Below are 19,915 nucleotides of genomic sequence, written 5' to 3'. Positions count from 1 at the left end.
CATGCGTTACACTTGTTAAATCTTACTCCCACAAGTCTGTTTATGCCCTCAGTTCACTGCATCTATTTTCATGGCTCTTTGCACTCTAGTAAACAAAACCAAGCACTGTCATATATCTTTATTTCTTTTTTTTTCACAGCTTTTATTTTCTTTGCTTTCCAAACTAATTTCTCAGGCTTGTTTACTAAACCACCATTATCCTCATTCAGTTTCGCTTCTCTCACTTCTAAAACTGATGTTCAGTCCTCATCCTTGCCAAGCTATTTTAAACTCTCCCAAAAGACAGAAGCATATTTATCTGCAAATATCTTGTTCCCAGCCCTGCCGAGTTGCAACCCTTCTGGAACGTAGGGGTCAAATCCACTAGATGCAGATCCAATGCCCCAGAAATATAAATTCCTCACTTCTGTTGTTTTTTTTTCAGTCACACATATATTTGCACAACCCTCCTAATTTTGTATTCTCCGGAGGTGGCACTGTTATATTATGGAATTAAATTCCTTTGAAATTTTGTTTCTTAATCTTTTCTAGCTCTCTGTGCATTTGACCCTACAGCCAGTGCTATAGCACTGAACTGAATCCTACAATTGTTTTACATATTAAACACAATAAAAGTCACATGTAGTGAGACCTGGTCAGATAAAGGTAAGCATAAAATCTTTAAATTGTGAAGCAATAACACCAGTTTTTAAGCAGATTTTCTACAGTGCTATTTTAGTTTCAAATGTTCATTCAACAGTTAATCAGCACTCCATTACATATTACAAGATTCAATTTGTATAATCTGTTCAACCCACTAATACACTTTTCCAAAAATGGTGTGTATTGCTTTGTAGTTGAATGACATAGGATTTTCTAGAAAGTATAAAAAATGGCTCAAAGACAGCTTCTACTCCACTCTTATAAGACTCTTAAATGAACATCTTTTACAATAAAGACGAACTCTTGATCTCTCAATCTATCTCGTCATTGCACCTGTCTGCCTGCACAGCAGTTTCTCGATAACTAAACCATTACATTCTTTTTTTCCTTTGTACTTCCTCAATGTGGTGAAGCACCTTCATGTCCTCCCTGCCCTGGCAAAGGGAACCCAGACACATTCTCAGCAGCTGCCCAATAGCCCTGGGAGAAGGCTGCTACTCCTGGCGCCATGACCAGGTGCTGAGCAGTGGCAGAAACTATCTCCTCAGCCATTAACAACAGTACGACCATAAGACCATAAGCACTCCCACCAACCCAGAAAGCCCATAGTCTTTGTCAAAGCTGGAGACCAGCCAAAACTTCAGCCCAGATCACCAGGCTTGCTCACCACGATGTCTGACTGGTAACTAAAAGTTGATCTTGGCAACCAATTACAGTTCTCTGACTTCATTGCATTATCATTGCTGAGGCCTGACATGGTCATTCTGTCAGAAACTTCAAAGCAGGTGGTCATGGTAGAACTGACAATGCCTTAGGAAGACCGGTTTGAGGAGGTGTTTGAGTGTAAGAAAGCCAAACACCGGGAGCTAGTAGAGGAGTGCCAGAGACAGGAGAGGAGGGCATGGTGTGAGTCTATAGAGGTGGGATGTAGAGGATTTGCTGGCTGCTCACATTGTAGAACCTACTCTCTCCTTGGCATTACAGGGACTGCAGGATTGTTACAGAGACTGCCGAGTGACCTTCCAGATAACTATGGATCAAGAGGTGCAACCTATGGACCAAAGCTGCTGGGACATAAGCCAGGGCCTGATCAACTCTGGCTGTGTCACCTGGACGACAGTGTCTGATGTTGAAAGACCCAAAAGAGCCAATGATCCCAGCATACATCACTGATGATGTGTCCCTGTGCAGCCTAGGATGTACCTCAGCATCGTATATGAAATTCAAAAGAATAAAAAATATATTAAAGAAGTTTATCTAGCCCCTGACTCAATCACTAATGGAACACTCCAAGATGTGATTAAAATGAGAGATCATACACATGATCATCAGACACTACAACAGCCTGGAAGAGATTTGACAGCCAGTCAGTCACTCCAACTTGGAAAGCAAGATCGTGGTAGAGTCTGATGATCATGCATGTGATCTTTGGTTTCAATCAAGTCTTGGAGTGTTCCATCATCAAGGACCCTCCATCATCCAGGCCATGCTCTCTTCTTGCTACTATCATCTGGCAGGAGGTACCAGTCTTAAGTCCCACACCACCACATTCAGAAACAGTTATCAACATCAGGCTCCTGAACCAGTGTGGATAACTTCACTCACCTCAATGATGAACTGAGTCTATAACCTAGAGACTCACATACAAGGATTCTATGACTCATATTCTTCAGTATTACTTTTACTTTTGTTACTATTTGCATCATTTGTTTTTTTTTGCACCTTGGTTGGTTGTCAGTCATTGTTAGTTACAGCTTTTCATAAATTTATTTTATTTTTTATTTTCTTCTAAACTCCTGTAAGAAAATGAATTTCAAGGTAGAATATGGTGCCATATATGTACTTTGATAATAAATTTACTTTGAACTTTGAAGAAAGAAAAAGTTGTGGAGCTACTGTATATGGAAGTAAAAAGAGGAGGAACGGTTTGCTGAAAATGCTCTGCCAAGATAGCAAGGAAGGTATCATGCTGAAATTACTGTAAACTATATGATTTAAAGGAACATAGCTTTTGTATTTTATAAATCACCCACTCTTTACTCAGGTAATTTCATTGTATAAACATATATGCTACTTATGACATGTGGTCAGATCAAGACCCCAGGTTCAATCTAGTCCAATTCCAGCTCGAAGTCTACCTTTGGTTCCATGCAGCACTTCTGCTCTCCTCCTTTCCCAGACCAATCGCAGACTTAAACCCCCAGCTTGATTGGATTTCTCCATATCTCAGGGATCCTCTAATTTCCTGCATCTTGATCTCCCGTGTTCCTATTGACCTTACCTTTTGTTTTCCCACATGATCAAACACTCCTCTTCCCGCTTCTCCATACAATAATGAAATCCTTTTAACAGTGCCAATACATTTCCCATTTTTCTATGTGCAACTGTTTTTGCAAATGGAAGTTTCGATGAATCATGCCGGTTTGGTTTTAATGACTCTTAGAAGAATATGCATAAACTCTTCTCGGGCTTCCATCTGGGTCCAGGTGTCTTCATGGAGGAGTTTGTCCTTCAAACGTCGGTTAAAATTGGCACCTGGACCCAGCTGGAAGCCCGAGAAGAGTTAATGCGTCATATACACTGGGAAAGCATTAGATTCTTTTTCTTAGTGGAATATGTTTAACAATTTCATAGAACAAGGGATCCCCAATTTTGTGATCTTTTAAAGTGACGATCAGCATTGTGTTAGGTAGTGCCCAGTTTGTACAGCAAAAATGTGCACAAGGAAACTTACAGGCTTCATTGTCAATTCATCAGCAACAAATAACCAGCATGACACACCCTACGTCAAACCTTCAGTATTCAATAAGGTGGTAGCTTACACTCTCCGGAACCAATTTATGTTAATAATAGTAGATATGAGCACTGCTCACATGGGCAACATCATTTGTCAACAAGCTTTAACAATGCTCAGTGAAGCAGAACATTAGAACATTACTTCTCTTTAATTTCATTCTTTGGATCTTGATCAGTATTATATTACAACAGCATAAAGAAGCGATAGTTAATTGATAAATTCCTCATTAATACTTAAATGTTACATTTGTTATACCAAAGAACGTGGAGGGAAAAAAACCTGACTAGAAGTTCATAGAAGTTGTGGGAGCTAAAAATTTATTGTCCTCATTGAAATGTGCAATTGAATAAACTTACAGATTTCATACTGTATACCAAAGTTCAAGATTTACTTCCATTTTGACAGCAGCAATCAATGACCTCAGGGAGCACAGTTCTGTTCATCGACACTCCTAATACTAAATCTTTATATTACCTAATGATCTTGCTGAAAGTAGTCCCTTTGAAGGAGAAAAGCTGTCTTTATCACAGAAATCTGTTGATTGACCCAGCTGATTATCACCACATTCTTCTTGATAGGAAATTCTGCAAAGGTCAGAGAAGAATCAGTTATACAAATATGCATCGAGAAAAATGTGACCAAAAAGAACCTCCTACCACTCAGCCAATTGCTATATTGCCTGGTATCCCATGTATTCTACCCTATTGGGACTTCATGAAAGGCCTTGCTAAAGTCTCAACACCCTGCTCTTGGACAGCTCTTCACAGATCTCAGTTGAATACCTGAGACCTCATGTCCCATGCACAAAGCCACACTGATTATCCCTAATAGATAGTGTACAGCTATTACAGTGCCAGCAACCTGGGTTCAATTCCACCGCTGTCTAAAAGGAGTTTGCACATTCTTCTGTGACTGCATGGGTTTTTTCCAGGAGGTCCAGTTTCCACTCATGTTCCAAAGACGTAGAGGTTTATTGGATATAATTGGGTGGCATGGGCTCATTGGGCTGGATTGCCCTGTAACTGTGCTGTATATCTAAATAAGTAAAATAAATAATTATTCTTTGTCTTTCTAAATGTAATTAAATCCTGGCTTTCCAATAATTTTCCCACCAGACTTACTATGCATTATCTTTATGTGAAGATTAATGCAGGACTGACTGAATGAACTAAATCTCTCTTATGTTGATAATTCTGTTACATATTAATATTCCTTAATTCTCAACACAGCATATTTGAATTTTTGTAGGTGAAATTCAACTAAAGCACATGAATAAAATTGGAATAATAAACTATGTCTTCATTGTTATCCATTAATGAAGATTCATGAAAAAATTATCTCTATTCCCAGTACAGATATTCAGAAACATGGTCAAATGATTGCTTGCCTAGGGTAAAGTTAAAAACTACTCCACAGCTTTGATTGCTTGCTTATTCATTAACTATTCATTTCTTAAAAGATGGTAAAACCATCTGTGTAAATGAAATGTACAGAAACACAAGATTCTGCAGATGCTGGAATTCTGGATTTCGGCAAGACAGGTAGCACCTATGGAGGGGATATTTCTTGCCAAGATCCCTCATTAGGACTGGAAAAAAGGGGGGCAGAAGGTGGGGGGAGCAGGGGAAAATGTACAAGCTGGCAGGTGATCAGTGAGACCAAGTGAGGGGGGAGGTGGGTGAGCGGGGAGGGAGTATTAAGTAAGAAGCTGGAATGGGTTAGGTGGAAGAGGTACAGAGCTGAAGAAGAAGGAATCAAATAGAATAGGACAGTGGATGAAGGAAAGAAAGGGGAGGAGGAGAACCGGAGAGAGGTGATGGACAGGTGAGGAGAAGAGAAGGGATGAGAGGATAACCTGAATGGGAAATGTTTAAAGAGAGAAGCAGGGAGAAGGAGTAATTACTGGAAGTTAGAGAAATTGTTGTTCATGCCATCAGGTTGGAGGCTCCCCAGATGGAGTTCAAAGTGTAGCTCCTCCAGACTGAGTTAGGCCCCATTGTGGCAGTAGAGGAGGCTAAGGACAGACATGTCAGAATGGGAATGGGAAGCCGAATTGGATGGGGTGGCCACTGCGAGATCCTGCCTTTCATGGAGGACAGAGTGAAGGTGCTTGACAAAGTGATAGCCCCATCTGCATCAGGTCTCACCACTACAGAGGAGACCACAACCGGAGCACCGGATTTATACAGAAACATATCTCTAGTATTTAGAAATTAAAGCACAAAATTAGCAATTGCTTTCCAAGGTAGGATTTTGGTAGCAGCAGCTGATCTTTTCTAATAATCTTAAATCTGCACAAACTCTCCAAGTTTTTATGTGCTCCTGGAAACTGTGAGTCAATTCAGTGACGTTTCTATTGCTTAATAACATTTCTCTGCCACCTAATCACCAAAGGGAAAACTCACAATTGTGAAGAGAACATGCTCTCTTCATTGCAGCAATCAGTATCTTTATTGAAGTCTTCGTCACATGTCTCATCAGGGGATACTTCCTCTCGCTGAATGATGGGCAAATGACTATCTTTAGAGTACGAGCTAGAAATGAGGAAAGTGTACCAATTCATCACTGTTAGAGTATTAAAATGTGAGAAACAAGGCAATCACATTTATGTTCTTGAGAAGAGACATCATGTGTTTTCAAGTGAATGATCATGCACTTCAACAACTAATTACAGTTATTGAACCTTGTTAATGCAAAAATGTTGATTGCAAATGACAAAAACAGAAAATGCTAGAAATTTGCAGAAGGTTGAAAAGGACAGATTAATATCTGAGAGATTGCATCTTTAAAACTTATTCTGAACTTATTCTCCAATATTTACTGTATTTATTTCAGATTTCCATCATTTAATTTAAAATAAAAGCTCTATAATGGTGGGAAGTATTGAGGGGAAAAATCTATTGCCTGAAGTATGAAGCCCACTTAACAAAAACATCGGCAAATAATTACTGACACCCTTAAAACATGGTTATAACTTTCATACATGTGAACTCAAAGTAAGCTCAAAAGATATTACAGAATGATAACATTAAAATTCAAATGACAAACAGAGGGTTTATACTAGTTTGGCGGGAGAATGGGAACCAGAGCACCAGGTTAGAAAGCAAAGAGGAAGGTAGATATCAGAGCCAGTAAAATCGGGCAGGATCAACGCAATAGATACGACAGAACAGATAGCTTGAAGTGTGTGTATTTTAAAGCTGGGAGTATTATGGATATAGGTGATGAACTCCGAGCATGAATCAGTACACGGAACTATGATGTTGTGGCCTTTATATAGAGACTTGGTTGAGAGAGGACAGGGATGAGTGCTTGATATTCCAGGATTTCAATGTTCTAGGAAAGATAGAAATGGAGGTAAAAGAGGGGGAGGAGTTGCACTACTAATCAGGGACAATATCACGGCTGCACTCAGAGAGTTCATAATGTAGGGCTCAATCATTGAGTCTATATTGGTAGAACACAGAAACAAGAAGGGTGCTAGCCCCAGGGATGTTGAGGAACAGATAGGCAGGCAGATTAAGGAAAGGTGTAAAAACAATAGGGGCAATTCAACTTCCCTAATATATACTGGGATGTTCTTAGTGCTAGAGGTTTAGATGGAGCAGAACTTGTTAGCTGCGGCCAGGAGGGTTTCTTAAATCAATATGTATATAGCCCAACAAGAGGAGGTTCTGGTGTTGGGTAATGAGCCTGGACAGGTAACTGACCGTTTGGTGATTGAGCATTTAGGGAAAAGTGACCACAACTCCTTCGGTTTTAAGGTAGCAATTAAGGATAAATATGGACCTTGTGGGAGAGTATTAAATTGGAGCATGGCAAACATGAGAACTTTAGGCAGGAACTAGGGAGAATTAACTGGGGACAACTGTTTTTGGACAAGTCCACATCCGTCATGTGGAGGATGTCTAAAGACCAACTACACAGTACAGGGCAGGTGTGTTCCGGTCAGAAGGAAAGACAATGATGTCAAGGGAAGAAAAACTTGGATGTGGAGGGAGGTGATGAATTTAGTTAAGAAGAAAAAGAAAATGTATGTAAATCTTAGGAAGCTAGAATCAAACAGAGCCCTTAAGAAGCTGGAACGAAGCCAGAAAAAACTCCAGAAGGGAATTAAGAGGGCTAGGAAAGCCCATGTAAAGTTCTTCGCAAGCAGGATTGGAGAGAATCCCAAGCATTCTATCCATGTATTAGGACCAAGAGGATAGCTGAGGAGAGGATGGAACCACTGAAGAATGTTTACTTGGATGCAGAGAATGTGGTTGAGATCCTTAATAAGTACTTTACATCAGTATTTACCAAGGAGAGGGACGTGGAGGATAGGGAGATCAGTGGCAAGGGTATTAATATGCTAGGGCATTTCGAAGTAAAGGAGGAGGTGGAGTTGGGTCTCTTAAAGAGCATTGAGGTGGATAAGTACTGATGGAATATATGCCAAGTTATTGAGAGAGCCAAGTAAAGAGATTGCTAGGGCCTTGACCAATAACTTTTTCTCCTCTCCAACCGCAGGCAAGGTCCCAGAGTACTGGTGAGTAGCTATTGTTGTCCCATTATTCAAGATGGGAACCAGAGATAATCCTGGAAACTACAGACCAATGAGTCTCACATCAATGGTAGGGAAGTTACTACAGAAAATTATTCAGAGTAGGATTCGTCAGCATTTGGAAAACCATAGCCTATTTAGGGAGAGCCAGCATGGCTCTGTGTGGAGCAAGTCATGTCTTACTAACTCAATCAAATTTTTTGACGAGGTGACAAGGGAGACTGATGAAGGTAGAGTGGTGGATGTTGTCTACATGGATTTTAGAGTGGCAGTTGACAAGGTCCCTCAAGAAAGGTTCATCCAGAAGATTAAGATGCATGGGATCAATGGTGAATAATCCATTTGGATTTATAACTGGCTAGCCTATAGAAGACAGACAGTAGTGGTCGAAGGGACTTATTCTAGCTGCAGGTCTATGTTAGTGATGTTCCACAAGGATCTGTACTGGGACCACTGCTGGATGAAAATGTAGATAGGTGGGATGGTAAGTTTGCAGATGATATGAAGATTCATATCATCTGCAGAGGGATTTGGAGGTTCAAGTTCACAGCTCCCGGGAAGTGGCTCACAGGTTGGTGGGGTGGTTAAGAGGGCTCATGGCATGCTTGCCTTTATTGGTTGAGGCATTAAGTTAAAAAATCAGGAAGTTATGTTGCAAATTTTAAAAACTCTAGTTAGGCCGCAAATAGAATATTACATGCAGTTCTGGTCACCACATTATAGGAAGGGGGTTTTGGGGAGGGTGGAGAAGAGGTTTACTCGGATGCTGCCTTGATTATAGGGCATGTGCTATAATGAGAGGTTGGACAAACTTGGGTTGTTTTCTCTGGAGCAGCGGAGGCTGAATGGAGACGTGATAGATGTTTAAGATTATGAGAGGCATAGACAGAGTAGACAGACAGTATCTCTTTACCAGGGCTGAAAAATCTAATACCAGAGGGCATACATTTAAGATTGGGGGGGGGGGGGTGGGTAAGTTCAAAGGAGATGTGAGAAGCAATATTTTTTTCAATATTTATCCAACAGTGAGTGTTGGATGTCAGGAATGTGCTGCCTGGAGTGATGGTAGAGGCAGATACAAAGCAGACTTTTAAGAGAAGTTTAGATAAACTCAGGAATGTGAACAAAATATAAGGAAATGGACATTGTGTAGGCAAAGAGGTTAGTTTAGTTGGCCATGTGATTACTAATCCAACTGGTTCAGCACATTGTGTGCTGAAAGGCCCGTGCTTGCGCTAGTGTTCTGTGTTCTAACGTTAACTTTTGATTTATAACTCCAAAGGAATGGAGATCAAATCTCTGAGACAGCAGTTGATAAATTTAGTAATTGATTCTAACTGAGAGATTACCATTGATTCAGTCAGGTTAGTCATATCACCATTAGAGTGAACACATTTAGCACTGTTTACTATTTCTCAATAATACAGCAATTATGAAATTCGTATTTGTATTTTTTGTTCGATACTTTACTTTTTCCTAAAGTTTTCTGGAGGTCATTTATTTAAATAGTAAGTGTAAAGTCCTACCCTAACTTGAGGCTATACTCTGTAAGATTTTCTGGTGAAATTCTTGTCAATCAACTTACTTGGTTCATTAGGAAGAAGCCTACTTGATAATATAATTCAGGATATATTGGGTTATCTTGGATGTTTTGCTGTGATGATCAGACCTAAATATATGTTTGACCACGTTAATTTGGTCTTAAAAGAAACCAATGTTGACTTCAGGGAAATAGTGTGGTTTCAGATCAATTGAATCCATGTAAGATCACGGAAAGAAGGAATAATATTGGTAGAGTTAGTAAAACAATGTTAGCAACTTAGATGGAAATAAAGACTTTTGTTCCTAGAATCAAATCTGATCACTAAAATAAAATGATCAACTGGAAATAGAGAACCAGGAGTTACAATTTATTGTTAATTAAGGTGATGACATTATTAACATTTGAGTTTAAATGGTTAAGTAGAATATTAATTATAATTTAAGCAAAATTTCAGAGTTATCATGTTACAAATGAAGGCAGTTATCCAGAAGAACTTTACCGTTTTGAAGTCATTTGAGGAGATTGTTGGCAGGCAAAGGGCATAGATAATTGGGAAGCTTTTAAAGGTGAAATGGTGAGACCCAGAGTCTGCATGTACCTGTTGGAATGAAGGCTAAGGCCAGTAGGACTAGGCAACCCTGGAAGACAAGGGATACTAGGCTCTAGCCTGGAACAGTGAAGCCTAGGTCAGGAATGGGTAGCTAGAATCAAGCAAATCCCTGGAGAAATATGGGGAAATAAAGAACGTGTTGAAGAAGGAAATTAGGCAACCATGAGATAACTTTAGCGGAAAAAATCCAAAGAGATTTTATAAGTATATTAAAAGAATAACTAGGGAGAGAATAGGGCCTTTCGAAGACAAAAAGGGAATCTTTGTGTGGAGCCACTAGAGATGGGCAAGGTGCTTATTGAATTTTTCTCCTCTGTTTTTACCATGGAGGAAGGAATGAAAACTTCAGAACCACGAAAAGCATAGGCGAAGATCTTGGTGATTAAGGAGGTACTGAATATCTTAAAAAGGTATGAAGTTAGACAAATCTCCAGGGCCTGACCAGGTATATTGAGGAACAAGGTGTGAGGCTAGAGAAGAGATTGTGGTAGCCCTGGCCAAGATATTTCAGTTATCATTATCCATGGGTGAGGTGCTGGTAAACTGGAAGATAACATACATTATGCATTTACGTAAGAAGGATGGCAAAGAAAAACCTGAGAACTGTTGGCCAGTAAGTCTAACATCCATGGTAGGATTCTGAGGGATAAGATATGCATGCATCTGGAATAATAGAGGTCAATTAGGGGTAGTCAGCATTGCTTTGTGCATGGAAGATCATGTCTAACTGAGTTGATTAAGTTTTCTGATGATGTGATCTTGAAAGTTGATAAGGGCATGGCAGTAGATGTGGTTTAAATGGATCCTGGTTAGGCCTTTGATAAGGGCCCACATGGTAGTCTGATCTGGAAGGTTCGGTCTCATGGAATCCAGGGAGAGCTGGTTAGTTGGATACACTTGATGGTAGAAAGCAGAGGGTGATGGTGAAAGGTTGTTTATCAGACTGGAGGCCTGTAACTTGTGGTGTCCCTTAGAGGCTGGTTCTAAGCCCATTTATTGTTTGTCATGTATATCAACAACTTGGATAAAAATGTACAGGGGATGGTTAATAAGTTTTCAGAAGATACTAAACCAGGTGGCATAGTGGGCAATGAAGGTTATCAAAAATTAGAGGGGGCTCCATCAGCTGAGTAAGTGGGCTGAGGAATGGAAAATGCAGATTAATTTGGATAAGAGCAAGCTATTGTGTTTTGCAAAGTCAGGCACGGCGGTATAGTGGTTAGTGAAATTGTATTACAGTGCCAGTGACCTGGGTTCAATTCTGCCACTATCTGTAAGGAGTTTGTATGTTCTCCTCCCACTTTTGAAAGGCATACGGGTTAGTAGGTCACAAAATGGCAGGGCCCTGGGTGAGTATAGTGGAACAGAGGAACCTTGGAGTGTTCGTTTCCCTGAAAGCAGAGTCACAGCTAGATAGGGCGGTGAACAGGGCTTTTGGCATCCCAGCCTTCATCAGTAAGGCCATCAAATACAAATGTTGGGAGGTCATTTTGAGGCAGTACTTGGAATATTGTATTCAGTCTATGGGAAAAATACTAGTAAATTGGAAAAAATGAAGAAAGTATTTCGAAAGGTGTTGCGAGGACCTGAAAGGCTAGGTTATGAGGAATAGTTGGACATGCTAGAATTTTATTCCTTGGCGCATAGGAGACTGAGAGGTGACCTTAAAGAGGTATATATAACTATGAGGAACATAAATAGTTTGAATACACTCAGTCTTTTTCCCAGGAGAAAAAAGAAGCAAAGGGCACAGGTTTAAGGTAAAAGGGGAAATATTTTTAGAATTTTGAGAGGTAACCTTTTTTACATAAAGGGTGGTGTATACACTATGTGGAATGAAGTGGTTGAGGCAGGTACAATGACAGCTTTTCAAAGGCAGTTAGACAGTAACATGGACGTGATTGGAAAGGTTTAGAGGTTTTTGAGCCAAATGCTGGCAAACGGTTTTAGCTGGATGGAATTCCTTGGTTGGCATGAACCAGACGGGCTGAGAGGCCAGTTGCCATGCCATATCATTTGGTGAACTCTTGACTAAGTTGGACACCGAAAAGGGGCCCGGAGGTCACAATGCATCATAAATTTTGCTTCAAGCTTCTGGTAATTCATGCTACAAACTTACTTTTATATTTTTTTCATGAACCCAGCAGCAACAGTACTGTTCATTGGCTTATTACCTTGGCAGTGCACCATTTATGCTTATGCAATGCATCAGTTCAACCCACTTTGCAAGTTTGAGGCAAATTTGCATATTTATTCACCTCTGGTACTGTTTCCATTGTAATTACTAGGAGTGCTCTACAACCAAAGCTGACCTGGGAGACATTTCAGAAATGGCAAAACATGGCAGTGAATGGGTTTCACGGTTTCAGGAGGTGCTCCAGAGCTACACTCCAAAAGGGGTGGAAGACGATAGCTGTGGAGACCAATCTCAGGAGACAAGAATGGAGACACCAGAGACGACAGATATTGGACTCCAAAACAAAAAAACAAATTGCTGGAGGAGCTCAGTGGGTCAAATGACATAACATGGAGACAAAAGATATTGTCTCCTACTGTCTATTGTTTATTGTCTAAATTTTGACTCAATAGCCTGGACTAGGACTCAGCATCAACATGGAATCGTGATCGGAAGAGAGGATGGTTATGCAAGAGAAACTCAGCACCTGTTTGTAAAGAGCCTCATCACCTTGTCCTAAAAAGAAAGTGGAAATGTAATTTTCTGGCTTCTGAATTGTCCCTGACAGGTTTTCCCTGTGGGGAAGTCAATGCTGCTCCATCATTCAGGTCCAAGAATAAAATAGCCTTGTGGCCTAGATACTGTTTGCTGCCTGCAAAGGTAGAGCAAACAGTTCCTATATGCTGGACTAATCAACATTCTGTTTGTGGATTTACCACAGTTCAGCATCACACCTGGCCCAAGGCCTTCCTCTACAGATGCATCGGCTTTAAATAAGGTTTCTCTTTCGTACACTTTGAAGTGCACAGGTTTTGAAGTCTAGGTCCCAATCTGGTGGGACTATAAGGAGAGAGAGGCCCATGGGTGGAGAGGAATCAAGAAATAGACTCAGCATTAAGGGGTTTGCCTCATGTCTGTTGCGAGTGATGGCTGTGAGAAGGAGGATCTATGGATAGAGGATATAATTGTGCCTTGAGAGGAAGGGGGGAGATACTACTGAGTGATAAGAGGTGGGGGCTGATAGTCAGAGTTATGTTTTGTAATTTCCAAACAAATTAATTCAAAGGAAGACACGAGAGTCCGAAGTGTCAGTCTAACTTTGTGTTGACTTTAAGAGAGGCACGCACGTTTCATGTGGTAGCGTGATGACATATGCATTCACACATTAACCAGTAACAAATTATTTAAAAATCAAGAATGTGTACTCAAACATATATTTACAACTTACTCATATATTATACAATAATCAAGATATGGGATAAGGTCTTTCGAGTGTTGTGAGCTGTGGGGCATGGGGAATGTGCTTCAGAGGACGGGCAAAGTGCTTTGATGGTGTGTGATCTGAAGGTATGGGCACTGGTTATGAAAATAAAGGGGACCTATCTGAATTGGGTTGGAGGTGCTGTGAAATCATTGGATTGTGCAGGTCATGCTTAGAGAATGCTGGAAATGTTGTTCAATCATGTATCATACACAAATAACTTTATTCATGATGCATGCAATAAGCTGACAATTTCAAATACAAAAAGATTACTCCTACATGATCAAAGTTCTTGCCAAGTATTGCTTGCCAGAAACAAAACTTAAAAGGCAATCTTTCACATTAAGTTGGATAGTTAATTTAAAAGAGTTATTTAAGACATGACCAGAAATGATTGTTTGGTTCCTGCTTCATTTTAACTATTTCTATATTGCTTTTATTATGTAGAACAGTTAAAATCTAGCTCTTTAGACACCTGATTTTATTTAGTAATGAGTTTGATGGTTCTGCTGTTTTTTTTACTGATGTTATAGGCATGCAGATTTCTTCTGAGGTGATGAAGAACAATTGGTTGTTGAGCAGTGATCTATTTCTTTAAATTAACATTGAACTCAAGGTAATGTAAATCATTATAACTAAAGGAACAGACAGGAAGAAGACTGGGTAGCTCACAAGCTTGCCTTAGTAGACTTAGACCTTCATATGCTTGACAAGCAAATGGAATCCCTACTCAACAAAACCTAGGATTTGTTTGAGTATACATTTTGCAAATTAATCTATCTCATTTTCACAATGATCACTATTTGTTTCCTTTTTATTCATTGTTTCCCTTTATTTTACTCTGCTTCTATACTTCCCCAAATTTATTATTTCTTACTTTATCTCCATTCCTTTTGCAATTTCATAAACATTCACTGTCTCTCTCTCCATGGAAGTTATTGGTTTCACCATTTCTATCTTTTCATATTTTTAGCATTCAAATTATTTTGTTTTCATACATTTCTTATTTAACTGAAGCAAACAAAAAAGAAACACAGAGTTAAAACAGAAGAACACTGAGAAGCACACATACCGGATAAGTGTTTCATAATACCATGTCCTATTTCACAAGAGAGCACGAAGGTAGACAAGAAAAATTAATTAGATATTGATTTACATTCATATTACAACAAGAAGACACAGTAATAAAATAAAAAAAACATGAAGCATAAGGCTTCACACTGCAATACTCTGCTGGGTTGGGGGTTTGCTATGTTTGCATAGCATTAGTGAGGCTAATACTGAACTAATGTGACTCAGTGAATGGAGAAGCAAGTCTGTTGTTTCACCTGAGAATTACTGTAATAGATACACAATACTTGTACGTAGCAACATTTGTGTGGAAAAGAGTGCACTGTAGGTACAGCTAGAGGTAGAGGCAGAGCTTTTGGTGATCAATGCTCCATTCTTCCATGTCAGTCTAATTATGGCCTTATCTGAACTTACTACCTCTTACATTGGGGTTGTGTACATACTATCAGTAATTGTAAGGGTGATATTATCATACTTCAGGCTATAATTGGTCCAAACCATATTCACATTGTCTATTTTAGGGGAGTCTAACATTATATTCCTGTTATGGTGGGATCGTGCTGTAGTCATAATACTTTTCCTCTTTCGTTAACATTACCTACATCAACTATGTTGAAATAATGAAGCAACAAAGTAACTATCAATCACATTATGTACGTCACACACTTACCTTTTGGGATTGATTTTCCATGCTGTGCCTTGCAGTAGGAGTGCTGACGTCAGGGAGTTACCATGGCCGTCCACTGTACTGACAGTGCTTTGATAATTGACTGGGCTTGGGAATCTGGATATTGCAGTGTTGTTCGCATTGTTAATGTTGGCATTTGACCCCGTTGAGGAATAGCTGCTTGGAGTGAAGGTCGAATCCACCAGTTTCTCGTGGGATGGCGACTCTGTCTCAGCTTGAGAGATTCCTGATTTATTGAGATGCAAAGGACGCTGAGTGGTGAAAGTCTGAGGGAATGTGCCTCTGCCATCAGTTGGATAATAGCCAACATGGTTACCAAATAAGCCACCTGCCCTCTAATAAGAAAACACAGAGTTGTATTAAAAATTTCAATATTATGCATGCTACATAGATAATCGATTTTTCACTAGAATAATATAATTCCAGCTGCCAAGTGTCATGCAATTTGGAGGAATAAACTTGCCACAGCTGGAAAGATGTGAATTTAATTTCCTGACTTCTCACATAATGACTGTCAATATTTGCCTGTCCGAGTAGAGCCAAGCTTTAACAGAACAGAGAGGATGAATAAACTCTGAATTATTTCCACACAGCTAACTAAACATTAACAGGTATCTGAGCAGAAACTCCTTTGATCCAACCACTACCACGACGGATACAAGAACAGTTCGGAAGCTGGATATCTTGTAGGGAGTGACTCATTTCCTGACACTCCCAGTCTTTTCCGTGTGTGCTATGAATACTCTACATTTGCCTGCATGAATTCAATGCTGAGAAAACTCAGGAAGATTAACTCCATCCAGAACATAGTGGCTCACACGACTGTCATCCCATTATCCACCCTAAACATTCGGTTCTCCAGTCCTGCACACAGTGCTGTGATGTACAGTGCCTCAACTATAAATTATGCTGTTCCAACAAGCATGGGTTTCATTCAGAGCCCTTAATTTTTAAAGTGTGCAGATATGGATTAGACCAAAGCTTTTAGCTTTTGAATATTTCTTCATTCTACAAAAGAATGCCTTTCCAAGTGTGACGATGAAATTATTCAAAACTGCACCATATTTATAAGACCATAAGATACAGCAGTAGAATGAGGTCACTTGGCCCATCAAGTCTGCTCCGCCATTCAATCATGACTGATCCTTTTTCCTCCCTCCTCAGACTACTTCCAGGCCTTCTGCCCGTAACCTTTGACGGCCAATCAAGCACCCATCAATCTCCGCCTTAAATACACCCAGTGACTTGGCCTCCACAGCTGCCTGTGGTAATAAATTCCACAAATTTACCACCCTCTAGTTAAAGAAATTTGTTCACATCTCTGTGTTAAACAGACACTCCTCTATCCTGAGGCTGTGCCCTTTTATCCTAGACTCTCCCACCATGGGGAACATCCTTCCTACATCTACTCTGTCTAGGCCTTTCAACATTTGAAAGGTTTTAATGTGATCTCCCCTCATCCTTCTAAATTCCAGCGAGTTTAGACTCAGAGCTATCAAACAGTTCTCATACGATAACCCTTTTGATTCCTGGAATCATCCAAGTGAACTTCCTCTGAACCCTCTCCAATCCCACTTCCTAGTTAAGGAACCCAAAACTGTTCACAGTACTCAAGGTGAGGTCTCACCAGTGCCTTATAAAGCCTCAGCATCACATCCCTGCTCTTATATTCTAGACCTCTTGAAATGAATACTGACATTATATTTGCCTTCAACCTGATTCAACCTGCAAGTTAACATTTAGGGTGCTCTGCACAAGGACTCCCAAGTCCTTCTGCATTTCAGATTTTTGATTTTTCTCCCCATTTAGAAAATAGTCTGCACATATAGTTCTTCTACCAAAGTGCATGACCATGCATTTGCCAGCATTGTATTTTAGTTGCCACTTTTTACCTATTCTCCTAATCTGTCTAAGTCCTTCTGCAACCTTCCTGTTTACTCAACACTACTTGCCCCTTCACCAATCATTGTATCATCTGCAAACTTGTCAGCAAAGTCATCTATTCCATCATCTAAATCATGGATATACAACATAAAAAGAAGTGGTCCCAACACCGACCCCAGTGGAACACCACCAGTCACTGGCAGCCAATCAGAAAAGGATCCTTTTATTTCTACTTCCTGCCTCCTACCAATCAGCCAAAGCTCTAACCATGCTAGTAACTTCCCTATAATACTTGGTAAGCATGCTCATGTGTGGCACCTTGTCAAAGGTCATCTGAAAATCCCAAATATACAACAACCACTGCATCCCTTTTATCTATATTCTACCTGTAATCTCCTCAAAGAATTCCAAGAGATTTGTCTGGCAAGATTTTCCCTTAACAAAACCACACTGACTTTGTCCTATCTTGTTCTGTGACACCAGGTACTCCATAACCCCATCCTTAACAACTGACTCCAACATCTTTTCGACCACTGAGGTCAGGCTAACTGGTCTATAATTTCCCATTTCTTTAAAGTTTATTACTAATGCTTCCACAATCTCTAACACTACCTCTTTCCGAACCCTATGGTGCAGATCATCTGTTCTGGGTGACTTATGCACCTTCAGGTCTTCCAGCTTTTTGAGCACCTTATCCCTTGTAATAGTAACTGCAATCACTTCTCTTTCCTGACACCCTTCAACACTGCTTCCAAATCCTCCACCTTCTTGCTAATTTTTGCATTGTTGTATGCCCTGTCTTTTGCTTTTATATTAGCTTTGACTTTATGAAGATTAGCAACTGATATTACACATTTCACAGAAACAGGCCCTTCTGCCCAACTTATTTATAGTAACCACAATGTCCATCTAACCTAAACCTATTTGCCTGGGCATTTGGTCATATTCCTTTGAACCTTTCCTATTCATGATTCTCTTTATTAAATGTTGTAAGTATTTATTAAATGTTGTAATTATACGTGCCTATATAATCTCTTCTGGCAGCTCATTCATATAGCCAACAATCTCCATATGAAACTTGCCCCTCAAGTATTCTTTCATATTTTCCCTCCCACAAACCTATGCCCCTCTTTTTGGACACCCCATAACCTGGGAAAAACACTGTATATATCTATCTTTTCTATGCTTCTCATATTTTGGTAAGCCTCAGTAAGATCATTCTTCAGTTTTCTTCACCACAGGGGAAATAGACCCAGCCTATCCAATCTCTCCTTATAACTCCCCCCCCCCACAATTTCAGGCACCATCCTTGTGAATTGTTTCTACACTGTCTCCAACTTAATCACACCCTCCCTCCAGCTTAAGAGCCAGAACTGTACACGATATTCCAAGTGTGATCTAACCAACTTTTGTACAACTGTAACATAGCATCTCAAATCTTGTACTCCATGCCATTACTGACCAAGGTAAGCATGCAATATGATTTCTTCACCAGCCTGTCTATCTATATTGCCACTTTTAGGGAACTATTCTCTTGGGTCTCTCTGTTCTACAACACTTCCCAGGATTGTGCCATTCACTCTATCTAGGCCGTTGAATATTTGATTGGCTTCAGTTAGATTCCTCCTCATTCTTCTAAACTCCAGTGAGTACAGACTCAGAGCCCTCAAACACCCTCATACATTATGCCTTTCATTCCTAGGATCACTCTCATGAACTTCCTCTAGACCCTCAACAATATCAGCATATCTTTTCTTAAATAAGAGGCCCAAAACTGCTCACAATACTCCAAGTGCAGCCTGGCCAATGCCTAATAAAGCCCCAGCATTACATCATTGCTTTTATATTCTAGTTCCCTCAAAATGAATGCTAACATTGCATTTGCCTTCCTTACCACCAATTCAACTTGCAAATTAACCTGTAGGAAATTCAGCACAAAGACTCCCAAGTCTTAGCACCTCTGATATTTGAATTTTCTTTCCATTTAGAAAATAGTTTATCCCTTTATTCCTTCTACCAAAGTGCATGACCATAGTCTTATATTCCACCTGCCACTTCTTTGCCCATTCTTTTGATTTGTCCAAATCCTACTGCAGACTCCCTGCTTCCTCAACATTACCTGCCCCTCCACCTATCTTTGTATCATCTGTAAACTTGACGACAAAGCTATCATTCCAGCATTCAAATCATTGCCAACTAATGTGAAAAGAAGCAGTCCTAGTACCGTCACCCATGGAAAACCATTAGTCACCAGCAGCCAATCAGAAAAGGCCCCTTTTGTTCCTACTCTTTGCTTCCTGCCAATCAGCCAATCTTTTTATCCATGCTATCACCTTTCCTATAATATCTTGTTAAGCAGCCTCATGTGTGGCAGCTTGTCAAAGACCTGCTGAAAATCCAAGTACACAACATCAACTGCATCTCCTTTGTCTGTGCTGCTTGTTAATTCTTCAAAGAATTCCAACAGATTTGTCTGGGAAGATTTCCCCTTAAGGAAACCATGCTGACTTTGGCCAATTGTGCTAAAGAAAATTAGGAAGTTTAAGAAAAAGATTGAAAGGCCAATTATATAAACACAACGTAAAAGTAAAATAGGCCTTGATAGAGTGGATTGGAGAAGGTGTTTGCGGTGCTGGGAGTGTCTAAGACCAGAGGACACGGCCTCAAATTAGAGGGGCATCCTTTTAGAATGGAGATAAG

The 19,915-nt window shown here is 40.0% G+C and overlaps 1 protein-coding gene across 1 annotated transcript in view; it reads right to left on the bottom strand.

Annotated features, from left to right (window-relative positions):
* cacna1c (calcium channel, voltage-dependent, L type, alpha 1C subunit) overlaps positions 1–19,915 on the bottom strand; it is a 615,084-nt gene that overhangs the window by 12,148 nt on the left and 583,021 nt on the right. The window contains exons 42-45 of the mRNA XM_059978076.1: positions 15,314–15,666; positions 14,645–14,671; positions 5,845–5,973; positions 3,914–4,023 (exon numbers count right to left, since the gene is read on the bottom strand). Coding sequence (XP_059834059.1) covers positions 3,914–4,023; positions 5,845–5,973; positions 14,645–14,671; positions 15,314–15,666 — 619 coding nt within the window. The remainder of the gene's footprint in view (positions 1–3,913; positions 4,024–5,844; positions 5,974–14,644; positions 14,672–15,313; positions 15,667–19,915) is intronic.

The sequence above is a fragment of the Hypanus sabinus genome, chromosome 8 (assembly GCF_030144855.1).
Source record: "Hypanus sabinus isolate sHypSab1 chromosome 8, sHypSab1.hap1, whole genome shotgun sequence".
NCBI classification, from domain to species: Eukaryota; Metazoa; Chordata; class Chondrichthyes; order Myliobatiformes; family Dasyatidae; genus Hypanus; species Hypanus sabinus.
The sequence above is the reverse complement of the archived record's forward strand: the minus strand, read 5'-3'. Positions and strand labels throughout refer to the sequence as shown.